Raw genomic sequence first — 12,398 nt, forward strand, 5'->3', positions numbered from 1 at the left:
TTCTAGGGGAGTCATAACGACTTATAGGGCGGTATCGTGTTTGGTTATCAGAGAGTTAGTTCTGAAGTCAAGAAGGTTCGGCCCATTCATTCTTTTGAACAAGATATGGAGACCTTAAGTTGAGGTTCATGATTCAGAAACGGCCTCTATGGCGTATTAGTGCTGACCTCCAGGAATTTCTGCTATATCATTGATACCTGGTCAACAAGGGTTTGCTTGATTTGGTTCACGTATCTGCCGACTCAGTACAATCGTGTGCGAGAGTCCCTCATCAGTACCTAATTCCCAGGTGAACTGGGAAGAGATCTGGGTCATCATGGGCATCGCCCGTCAAATTGAGAGCACTGAAAACATGGCTTCAAAAGTGCGCAGCTTGTTTTGAGGGTCCTGTCCGCGTCTCCACTTAGCCGAGCCTGTGCGTTAGCAAGATGGACATTGCTCGCTGCAAAGCCAAACCGATCTTTCATGAAGTCAATGGATCGTTTCAACACGTTTTGTCTATTGTGTAGAAAGTCTTCGGATTGCTGGGCGAACGAAAACGAATGGAGGGATTCCGAAGGAAAGCGATGCAGATCCTCGAGGCCGAGAGGGGATCGATCGGTTGAGAAATGTATCGATGGTGGCCGCGACGAGGCCGCACTTTGAGGTGCGATTGGGGAGATGAAGGCAGAATTTGATATTTTTGGGAGAGTTGGAGCTTGCCGGATACGTTGTAAACCCGATGGACCGAGCCCGTGCTCATGTTCGAGTAAAGTGGATCTATCAAACGGCATAAGTTTGTGAGGACATTCTTCTAGTGGGTGACAAGAGAAAGGAGAAATGTAGAGAAAAATGCGGACCTCGACACGTAGTCAAATTCCAAGGAACTAGCATCGAATGACTGTCTCTTTTGTGAATAGTCAGTATCATTTGCGGTTCGCACGGAAAGATTTTCTGTCGAATGATTTGTAGGCCCTTGTGGCAGTAGTGAGGGTGAAGGGATTTGTCGTCCCGGAGGCGACATGAGAGAACTGAGCTCGCCTGTCTCAAAAGTAGTCAGCCAAATGTCAGCCAAATGTCCGGGATTTGTTAATTCCACATGATTGACAAAGAGTTCCCTGTTGATTAGAGAAGGTCATTCAATCGGCGGTCCCTGGAATGCTTATTTGGTCCTTCTCCCCAGAGCGTCATCCCAACATTGAACGGGGCATGCCCACGGGTTCGGTAGCAAGTCGTGACTAAAGATTTGCTTCCGCTGCCCATCCACCGTAAAATAGCCTTAGCCCCGCCTAAAGCTCGCTACTACACCCCACAGCGGTAGCGGCATATGCGGGTTTCCTCTTCGACCATTCTTCCTGGGTGGAGGGGTTTATTCAATCCAATCCTCCCCGCATTGCAAGTCTCATCCACCAAACAGGAACAAACGGATCAACAACAGAACAAACTTGCACTAACCATCATCCTCAGTTGTATGCCGCCTCGATGGCCTCATGATGTCCGATTAATGAGCTACCGACGGACGCCTTCCAGATGTTGTTAATAACATTCAATGCTGGGCGTCGTGGGTCTGGGCGGCCCGCACTGACGATCAGATGTGTCCAGACGACATGCGCTTCGGTTCTTCACACGCCCTGTGTTTAGGGTGAGGGAAATCGTGCAAGAGGGTTTGCTCAGTCGCGGGTGGTATAAGGATCAAAGGACGGGATTCCGCACTGTTTACCAGGTACGGAGGGATACAAAGGGCCGACAAACGGCGGGAAGCCAAAAGAGCGATTCCACTTTGATCTTCCCCTACTTTGATTGCTGTTTTGGTAGGCGGCGGAGGTAGAGGGGTTAAATTTCCACGGCAACCATGGATTTGATGGGTTGATTGATAGGTAGTTTAAATGCTCATCAAGGAAGTACGGGAGGAATGAAGCTGAGCTACGTGGATAGCCAACTATAGAAATGAAAAGAAATGAAATGAATAAAGGGAAAAGAAAAACGGCCGTCCTCTCGAGTGTCAAATGGCGGCGTCTTTTCAAGTTGCTTGGATGTCGACCAAGAAAGAAGAAATTGGGAGTTGATACCGCAGACCGTGGGGCAAGCCGCGGAGGTTCGTTCAGCCACCAAACGAGGTAGTTAGTGGGCGGTGCTGAACCCCACGTGGCTGAGTCGGTTGGAGGAAGATACGATCGATTGTCATGCATGCTCTGATCGTCACACAACCCTGATTCCAACACAGAATCTGAAACTCTCCGATCGTTGCGGAGCCACCGCTATTGATGTGCACTTGACACCATCAGCCACGGATGAAGATGTCTTCACTATCAGGGTGATCAGCCTGGTGGTGCTTTCTGACCGTGATGCATGCACCTGATTTTCTTTCTTTCTTCCTTTCTCAAAAGGCGTCCTCTTTTGACATGCGTAGTATTGTCAAATTTACGTGTAAATGGATGGGTGGTTTCATTGATTGATCTGTGACGAGGATCAGTCGGTTCACTCATTGAACTGAATAACTAGACAATGTAGCTACCAGATGCGGAAAGGAAAGCACAACAACATTGTATCCGTCATACGAACAATAAATGGGTAACCGGTAAGGAAACATGAAAAGGTGCTAAAGATAGTTGGCGATTTAATAAAAAAGTCATGCAGGGGAATCATCTTTGGTCAACCTCTGTATGCCTGTTGAAAAGGCATTTATTATCTATATGACTTGCTGAAACAACGGGGGCGAGTGGACTAGACGTGAATTTCGAATTGCGGAATAGAATCCCTGATTGAAGGAGCTCATACCGCATATCCCCAAAGCTATACGTCTGGGAAAAGAAAAGAAAAAATCTGTTATAACTCTTTGGCTACTCCACGCAAGCTATCTAGGACAACGCCATCCTCTTCATCTCCGGCCGGTTTCCTCCTCTCATCAGCCCGGTTGTCCCCAAAAAGCGTGCCTGTGCTACGACTCTGTTCTGGGGGGACTGCCACGGATGTCACAAACCCCGAACGCTCCTTGTTATCACCCAACATCCACGAAAATGGTGACTCTGCTATGGGTGCGCGCGTTGCCGGCGCTGCTGCTGGTCGCAATGGGACCGGTTTGATGATGTCTGAGGCCTCTGAGTCTCCGTTTTTAGGCAGCTCAAGGAATGCTGAGTTATTATTTCCCCTCGGCTGGCCGCCGGGGGTGTTATTTTCTTTGCCCGCAATGACGCTGGGCACAGGTTCACTTGAACGTGCTCTGGCTGGAGCCTGTGTGGCTAATTTTTCTTCGTCGGGAATTGGGATAGTGGGGTCTTCTAGGTACACTTGCACAAATTGCAGTTTTGCCAGAGCAAGATCGATGGCCTCAATGCCGGAATTGTTTGGATGCACTTGCTTAGTATGCAACTCGTTAATGGCTTCCCCTAACATTCTAGCCAAAGTCTGGCTCCGGCTCTCAAGAGCGGAAATTCTAGAATTTAGCCTACGTATTGTAGCAAGGCTGATATGTGGCGGGCTGGGCGAGTCGTGAGGCGGGCTTTCGATGCGCCGGGGTGCGGGAGTACTTGCACTGGAGTGCATGTTTTGGATATTGCGTCTAGCTTCAACCATTGCGCCACGAACGGCTTTGGTTACGCCCCATCCCTCTGTACGGCGTTGTAGCCCTTCCGACACGTCCTGGAACAAAGAATCCAGCCGTCGTTGGTGGTTTCTTGCGGGAGAAACGCTCGGGGACGGAACTTCGCTTGGCGCACTGCTGGGTTCTCGGCTTGTAAGTTTCTTCCTTCTGCGAGGCGGAAATCGTGCGACTGCAATCTGAGTCGGTGGAATGTACTGCTTGTTTGGATCAGGTGTCTTTCCTGAATACTTCTGTATAAGTAGTGATGCGCCTTCGCAATTTGTGTTTTTTTCGAGGAAGAGACCGTCTTCTACGAAGGTTACTGGCTTGCAGGGAGTCGGCGCAGGATATCGCAGTAACAGTCCTAGAGCAGAAGAGTAATCCGCATCGAGCACTAACGGTTCTATCAGCCATAAGTATCAATGTAAGGTTTGACATGCGCATGCTTACGTTGCCACCTGATCCTGAGAAGCATCGCAACGCAAATAGCATCAATTAGTTCGAGTCTCATTTTTTCGGCAAATAGTAGATCCCATATGCTGAGCACTTCTTGGAATGAAAATTCTCGGCCAAACAGAAGACGTATCCAGCGGCTATAAAATATCAGCAATAACGAAGCGCTTTCAAGTTAACTGATACTCACGTTAAGAATATCTGTGGAAGTATCTCTGTAACTTGTAGATGATCTGCCAATTCCGGGTCAACAGCCCTGAGCACCACTTGATGGATGTGCTGGCTCCGAGCAACGATGGGCGAAATATCTGATTGGAGCCCAGGTACCTTTTTGGCCTCTTGCTCATAAAATAGCTTTCCAGTCTGCATGATAGCACAGAAGATCGTGAAGGCATCATGTTCTGTGTACTCCATATCGAGGACCTGCAGCATCAAATCGTCCGTTCTATTATGAGAGGCTGAAACATCTATGGACTTTTTATCAATTGCATCGTGTTCTACAATCCACAAAACAGGTGCTAGTAACTCATGCATGCCCTGTCGGTAGCCAAGGTCGGCATTCAATTTTGTGTATATGAACAGTATATCTAGCATCCGTGCCTTTGTCGTGGGCTCCCGAAAGAAATAGTTTTCCTGCATGCATCTTTCCACATCCTGGTATATTTCTGCCCTTATAGCTTCATCTCGTCGTAGGGTTTGCCAAGGAGACTATGGGAAAAATATGTTAGGTACAGGGCGACAGGTCACCAAGTCTTCTAAGGTCGCAAAGGGGTGCAAGCGCACCTCATCATCCTCGGCTAACGGGTCTGCTGTAGACGGCAGGTCATCTGGATGCTGTATATACTTCAGGAAGTATTCCCGTAGTGACTGGTACGCAGCTCTCGAGTCAAGTATCTGGACAGGCCAAGAAGCGGTATCGAGGTTTTGATGAAGAAGAAACGCCTGGTAATTTGTTGAGCACTAAACAGCCAAAGAAAATGCGGTTTCATGCAGGCTGAAGCTGACCTTCCAGCACACCGATCTCAAACCATCTTCGCATGGCCCCCCACCATGTTTGTCTCTCAACGCGTGCTTGAGCTCGGCTAACGAGGTTTTGCCGTTGAAAAGCGAATGCCAACGTTTCCTTCGTAACCTATTAGTAGGAGGAATGAATAAATGAAAAGGATAGGTCATACCGAGCTTCCTCCACAGTTTTCATGGCATCGTCGGACTAGCCTTTCTGCTTCCTCCTATGCTTGTGGTTCACAGGATGAGTGGTGACAAGTTCCTAGCTTGCAGTCAAATTACGTCACATCGCTTATCTCACCCAGAAATCCCCTGTTTAATTAGTTGATCATGGTTCAACCGATGGACCGTGCATACAAAATTGTATTGTGAAGTGTCGCGCACTTGGGGATTTCCTGATCCCATCTGGTGGAGTTGCAAAATGATCGTTTCCTAGTACAGGTTAGTAAACACCGGCTCTTGGCATGTTTTGCGTTTCCCTTTCGACAGTCCTCATTTTCTTGAGGAGGCTTTGTTCTGAAAATCTTGCACGGAGCCAGGACTTTCGAGTGAAGCGATGAGTGAATCTATTCAGCAGACCATCGGTGTAGCGTTAATTTAAGGGTACTACTGGTTACCATCGTGATGACGGATGCTGGCTTCGAGCTCTTCACTACCCCGGGATCGCAGACAAGTCGAGCTTGATATCTTCTTTGACTAATTTATATATCACTGCCATGTCTGCCGATCTTCTAGCTGCTTTCGGTGAGCGGAACGCTACCGGTCAATGGGACCAGTCATCCCAGAAATCGCCTCATGAGAATGATCGAGCCTCGCGATTTTTTGACCCGGACAACAACAACACGGGGTGCGGGGCCTGGGGCTCATTCTTATCTACCTCACGAGATGCCCGCGCCGCAAACAAAAGCAATAGTGAACAAGGTTTCTGTGCCCGCATGCCTACGCCAGATTTAAAGCCAGCCCAGGTAGTGTCTACTTCAAGCAAAAACCTGTGGCGGGTGGAAAGCGGCACGGATGTATTGTTTGATGCATCCACGGAAGATATAAAAAACGACGATGAAACTGATGAATGGGGAGAGTTTGAAACAGCAAATCCTCCTGAGGTGGACAGTAACAGTGGTAATGCTGATAATTTACTATCCTGGGATACTAGAAACGATACTGCTCTTAATATGGCATCTAGCGCGACAGAAAGCACAACTGCAAAATTTCACCAACAGTCGTTGCTGGATTTACTCCCCCCCAATGTTGAAACGGATGATAAAGGAGCAATCGAGGTAGCGGCGGCTGATGTTTCTCTTTGGGACAACGCATGGACAAAGTTCGAAGAAAGCAGTGGCAGTAACATCGTTCCGTCAAAGTCTGAACAATCGGACGATGATGACTGGGGGGATTTCGCAGATGCTACCTGGACTGCCAATACAACTCCGGCAATATTTCTGGAACCATCCAGACCGGACGTTGCCCTGCTCGAAACAACAACAGCAGAAGTAAACCAGCCAGTATTTATGCAACCCCCGACAACCCCCATGGTGTCCACAAAATCTAATACTTTCCAACATCGCCCTATGAATATTCCCCCTCCATCAATCCTTCTGCCTCTATTCCCGCCCCTTCTAGAACAATATTATCAGGAATCGGTCAAGTGCAAGCAAGTAGGGCCGAAAGATCCGAAGCTAGTTTCATCCCTTGAAAACGATTTGAAGGTCATGGCACGTATTCTAGCCGGACGTACACTTCGTTGGAAACGAGACACCGTGTTAAGTCAAAGCATGAAAATCGGCCCCGCAAACTCTGGAAAAGCCGGTGGAATGAAACTCAACAGCGTAAATAAAAGCGAAAATGTGAAGGAAGAGAAAGAAGCCGTCGAGGTCCTTGAAGCGTGGCAGAAGCGAAGCAGTTATCTGAATTCTTTCCTTTTGTCCGCTGGTGGACGCGCAGTACCCGTTCTGCCTAAAAACGTGCAAGTGAAGACGGGGACGGTTGAAGAGGACGGAGCTTTCAAGGCGTCACATGCTTGTGGACTATGTGGGTTGAAGCGGGATGAGAGGATTCCTAAAGTTGATGGGATCGTTCACGACAATTTCGGAGAATGGTGGATTGAGCTTTGGGGACACACGGATTGCAGGAACTTCTGGGAGGCTAATTGCGACAGACTTAATCAACGCTGAGGAATTTTGCATCACGGACAATATTTGTGTAGGGAGGGGGTTCGTGAAGGGGTTGGAGGTGATGGGTTCCTGAGGCTATATTGCTTGGTTTTGCTCGTCAATAAGTTCAATCCATCATCAGCAAAGAATGCAGTAGCGTCAGGCATCATCATACCAGAATTGGCTCTCCACCCACCTCATCTATTTACTTTATTTACGGCGATTTTAATAGTTACTTAATTTTTGTTCATTGGTTCTCTGATGAAGCGACATGTGCCACGATGTCTACATATTTAGATAAGGTGCCTGAAATTAATATAATTAATATATCAAACATCATTTCAAAACATTATGAACCTCCCATAGGGTCTGATCTTAATTAGGTTCCCACCAGAAAAATCCTGGAAAAACTGAATGGGTATCAAGATACGGCAGTATTAACTAGTTACTAGCCAAATCGTTGAAAACTAATTCATCCCGATGATGTCATTGTAGCGAGCAGGCAATCATTTCACAAGAGCGACCTACGGATGCTCGGGAGACATCAAAGCTGTCCCCATATGTCCCACGTTAGTCCTTGAATTTATCCTCACGAACTCGGAATAACATTCCTCCCCGAACTACATGTTCCAACCTTGTCCTGGGATGATCCAGTGACTTGCTCATCGATCACGGACTGGTTATAGTTAGTTCATCTAAATACGCTCACGCCCCCATCTCTCGTGGGCTTATCGCCATTGCCTAGCCCTCCTCCTTATCCTCTCTCTTCTCCACACCCTTCTTTCCCAACACCCACACTGTTTTTCTTCATCTGCTGGTCTCGTTTGACAACCCGGAAATCCATCGAAGGGAAGTTGCCTGTAGCGTCTATCTATCTATCCATCCATCCTCTGGATCGACCTGTCCCCCTCAAGTCTTCGGCCCTGCTTTTGCCCTTCGATTGGGCAAGTTCATGCCCCAGTATACCTCCCTCGGAACTACCGACAACACAAGTCGTTCTAACTCGAGCCATAAGAGGTCATCGCTGCGCCTTGCCGGAGAGTGAAATAGCGTCTTCGGGTGGTCTGTGAACACAAAAACTTGCAACTTCCTTGACAGCTTTCACCTTGATACTAAGGAATAGTAGCGGGGACCCGTTCTCTCTGAGAGGAGAATCCGCAGGGAACGGCAGCTAGAGCCAGGAAAAAAAAAAAAAAATAAATAAATAAATAAACAGAGAGAGGAGACCATTGTGTGACGTGACGAGGTCATTTAATTTCCAAAACTCTCCTCGTTCTAAATCATCTTCTCACTATACAAACGACCTCACCCCTCAAAGAGCTGGGCCTCTTCGCTTTTCATTTGAAAAACATTTTTATATCTTTACACATTTTTACTTACCTTTAACGAGAAATAGCTGCTTCTCCTAACTGCAGTTTGTTGCTTCCAGTTGATGTCAAACCTACATCCTCCTCACTGAACCCCGCCTTGAGAATCGGAATCACCATCGAGAGAAGAATATTCCTTTATTATACCCCGTGACAATTGACTTGGAGCATATCACTGGTTTCCGTTAGGCGAACAGTGGTGACAGCCCTTCGCAATGGGTCTCTCATACAACATCTACCTCACTTCCAATAAGATCTTTGGATGCAAAACCTGCAAAACCCACTTGGCTGATTACCACGATATCATAAGTCGAGTAAGCTGGCCCCTGTTTTTCACACTTTTATCAACTTACCTAGCCACCGCCCCCCCCCATCCATATACTCACTGCTATCTCGTCCTCACTTAAAGAGAAATTAACCTTACCTCTGACATTCTCTCTTCTTCCGCATAATAGAATTTTCGTGGCCAACATGGCAAAGCCTACCTCTTCAATAACGTAGTCAACATAACCCAAGCCGAGGCTGTGGAGCGGAGCATGACAACCGGCCGCCATGTTGTTCGAGACATTATGTGCCGGCAGTGCAAAGAGATCGTCGGGTGGAAGTACGATAAGGCATACGAGACCACCGAGAAATACAAAGAGGGCAAATTCATTCTGGAAGCGGAGCTGCTATGTATGGTATACTAGAATGCCTTCTGTTCGGGCCTTCGACTTGCCTCTCCTTTTTCTCTATCTTTCGTTTCATTCTGGATTCATAATTTATTCTCTCCGTTTCCGTATCATTTAGCCTCGATCATAATGGTGCAATGATCGATGGGGTTCTTTCAAATTCAGCCCTTGAAGCCCCTTGAAGCGAATTGGACCTTCTAGCAGAACTGCATAGCAATTTAGAACATAACATCATAGGGTACGGCGAAAAGGGGTGTTGGATCGGTTTTGGTTTGATATTTTTCGTCAGTTTTCTGGTTCTTTCAATTTTCCTTGTCTTCTTTTTTCCAACCCCCTTTGTTTCTCTCTCTTAATACGTCGGAACTTGTTTAAGTCTGCGAAATGGCGTTGCTATCGGATTCTGGGTTTCGGGCATTTTCCATTTATGAGTAGGGAGGGGTGGTGGATATATTTCTCTCCTTATGATTTTTGTATCTTTTTTTGGTAGTGGTTGCTCTACTCTTCTTTGCTTTTCCTTCATCTCCGCCCCCATGCTCAGCGCAGATATCAATGATTTTATTTTGTTCTCCTAATTTTCTTGTCAGTGTCTCGTTCTGCTTTCTATTTTACTCTTTTTTTTTTTTTTCAACGGCGAAGAAGGATTCAGTTTGAGTTATTATTATTCTAATTTAATTTAATTTTTTTTTTTTTTTTTTTTTTTTTTTTTTTTTTTTCCAAAATTCATTATTTTATTCTAACTCTTGTATAATTTAGGAAGCATTATTCGAAAAACTATTATTTTGGGTTTTCCCCATAGGGGTTTCAAAATCAAATTTCCCAATTTCCCCCCCCCAAACGTCAAACGGTTTTTCACATTTATGATGTTTCCGGGGGATATTTATGTATCTGCCATACCGGCCCCATGACCCTCGTCGGTTATCCCCAGTTAAAAACGCTTGCACTCTTTATGTCAAACCCGGTAGGGGGGCTGAGGGCATATAGAAAAGCATACAAAAAAGGCCCACCTTGTCTACCCCAGGTTTTGATTACCTTTCGTTTAATTTAATTTAATTTTTTTAATTTTAATTTTTTAATTTTTTTTTTTGGGCTCATTTCCAAATGGCCTTATTATTTGCTTAAATCCCCATGTTTCTTCCCCCTACCTCGATTGAATCAGGGGATCCCCCCTCCCGCAGTTAAGGGCGTTGTGACAGCCCGCAAGTGTACTATCCCCACATTTACCTCGTGTTACAATTGCCTTTGAAATATTTAACGTTCATCTGGGAGAAAGGCAATTTTAACTTTCAACTCGGTGGATTGAACTCAGTGCAAACCCAGTCTTTACATCGGAACAGATTCTTTGTCGTCTGTAATCTTAAATCCGAGACCAGTAAATTCTAATTTAAAACTTAACTATTGACATCAAATCTGATTGGTCAGGTGTTTCTTGACCTTCTTCAAATTCTCAACCATGAGTTCTTCCATGTTGTTAACATCTATTTATAGTTATGACTGTGTTATGTGGATTTTTTTTTGCACCAGTTCTTTAATCATCTTCCTCGAAGAATTCAATTTTAGCTGAAGTTTGGGTGAAAAACATTGGAATTGACATCAACTGGTACACTTTGTTCTGCAGAGTGTATGCTCGATAGACACAAGATTCAGCTCCATCTATTGAAGGACTTAAAAAAGCACGTTATATCATATCGGACTTCATTCAATATTGATGAATAATGTCTTACAACATCTTTGATGGCACACATCATAACTGTAGACATGAGATTAAAGTCTATTAGAGTCTATAATAAGAATTCAGTATTGGTAAAGCAAGAAGCTAAAAATAGCGAATGGTTGATACCAAGGAGATAAGCCAAGATGTTGCAATGTTACTGAACACACAGATATTATATCAATCTCCGAGGGTGGGGGACTATATTGCCATTGATGTCATTCTTCATCATTTCTGGGCTCACATTCAATAAGCAGATCTCAAGCATTGTGAATCTTGAACTGTATAGCTTCATAAACAGTGGTAATAGCTTACCTATTGCACCTTTCATCCACTTCTATATCGACTACAAGGTGGTCTGTAAGCTCAACGCTGCGGTTGCGTAATTCTAGCTCAATGCAATTGATTTCTCATGCTTTTTCTGAGTAGTGTAAGGGACAAGGCATCCGTTCATGCTCAATGTGTTTTCCTAGTTGCTCCCAACTGTCCTGCACAAGTATAAGTAGACTTTGGACATATGGCTCCCCGTCGCTAAGCACCAATCCAGTTAAGCCTGTAATCTGCGTGACTTGTATGGCCCCGTACATCTCAGGGTTGGTATCGAAGCAAGCAACCTCATAGAGTGTGTGTAGAGACTGCGATCATAGCCTTCACTTGCTCCACGTGGCTCATGGGGTTAAAATCTTCAAGGGATTCGGGAAGCGGCCCCATCCAAGTTTAAGAGAGCTGGGGTGCGTGCTTGTAAAAAAAAAAAAGAGGCAGACAGGGATGAACAAATTGCCAATCCATCACCCCGGCAATTTTGACTTCGGCATTTGGACCTTTAAATATGTTGCTTGTATGAAGGTCGCTATGCCACATCACAGATGCACATCTATATCGGTTCTTAGATAACAAGCAAGTCGCAATTTTGAGACAATTGTTGATAACAGAGGGTTTCATTTGAGCAGAACGATGATACTGTGAGGTCCCATAGTATTTGCCTTGCGGACGTGGAGATGGAGAAAATTTCGATATGCATGTCATTTCGCGTTTAGCAGAAGCAACCGCGTAATCTGTCGCAGACATCCCTGGAAGGAAAATCAGTCGTTGCTGCAAACATCGCTATAACTTGTTACCTCCAGCCCTCGGCCAATATCAACTTCAGATCGACCATCATCGACCTATCCGGCTCTTGGGGGTGGGATATTTGACCCACCATTAAGCATGTATCATAATGCTTGGGTGCCCTATCTTCCTTTCTTCCTTTCTGGAAATGTTTCGGGTCTAGATGCGAAAACACAAGCTACACATCTGTTCTGTTCCTTATGAACATAGTCCAGAGTCGATAATAAACAACCACCGCTCTCTAGTCTGTCTCCCCCATTTTTTATTCCACCTATTTCTGTTCTCATTGTCTCATGTTATATCGGAGTAGTAGGTCGATTTGGGCGCTCTTCCGAGAAGCCATAACGGCGCTTCTGCCTGGATTTAGAGGGATGTGGT

General features: G+C 45.7%; 4 protein-coding genes across 4 annotated transcripts; 2 read left to right on the forward strand and 2 right to left on the reverse strand.

The window, feature by feature from the left end:
• Positions 1–2,805: 2,805 nt before the first annotated feature.
• Positions 2,806–5,210, reverse strand: HCAG_06291 (predicted protein; the record flags this gene model as incomplete). The annotated part of the gene is made up of 6 exons (XM_001538636.1): positions 2,806–3,953; positions 4,010–4,152; positions 4,203–4,720; positions 4,796–4,954; positions 5,018–5,135; positions 5,188–5,210. The coding sequence occupies 6 exons, from the start codon at positions 5,208–5,210 to the stop codon at positions 2,806–2,808; spliced, it is 2,109 nt and encodes a 702-aa protein (XP_001538686.1).
• Positions 5,211–5,733: 523 nt separating this feature from the next.
• Positions 5,734–7,188, forward strand: HCAG_06292 (predicted protein; the record flags this gene model as incomplete). The annotated part of the gene is made up of 1 exon (XM_001538637.1): positions 5,734–7,188. One exon carries the CDS (start codon positions 5,734–5,736, stop codon positions 7,186–7,188), a length of 1,455 nt encoding a protein of 484 aa, XP_001538687.1.
• A 1,561-nt stretch (positions 7,189–8,749) lies between these two features.
• Positions 8,750–9,223, forward strand: HCAG_06293 (conserved hypothetical protein; the record flags this gene model as incomplete). The annotated part of the gene is made up of 2 exons (XM_001538638.1): positions 8,750–8,848; positions 8,990–9,223. 2 exons carry the CDS (start codon positions 8,750–8,752, stop codon positions 9,221–9,223), a joined length of 333 nt encoding a protein of 110 aa, XP_001538688.1.
• A 1,383-nt stretch (positions 9,224–10,606) lies between these two features.
• HCAG_06294 (predicted protein) lies at positions 10,607–12,114 on the reverse strand (the record flags this gene model as incomplete). Its single annotated transcript, XM_001538639.1, has 5 exons — positions 10,607–10,639; positions 10,927–10,973; positions 11,229–11,250; positions 11,706–11,787; positions 12,032–12,114. The coding sequence occupies 5 exons, from the start codon at positions 12,112–12,114 to the stop codon at positions 10,607–10,609; spliced, it is 267 nt and encodes an 88-aa protein (XP_001538689.1).
• Positions 12,115–12,398: the final 284 nt, after the last annotated feature.

Source organism: Histoplasma capsulatum, genomic scaffold, assembly GCF_000149585.1.
Source record: "Histoplasma capsulatum NAm1 scaffold_7 genomic scaffold, whole genome shotgun sequence".
In the NCBI taxonomy this organism is placed as follows: domain Eukaryota; kingdom Fungi; phylum Ascomycota; class Eurotiomycetes; order Onygenales; family Ajellomycetaceae; genus Histoplasma; species Histoplasma mississippiense.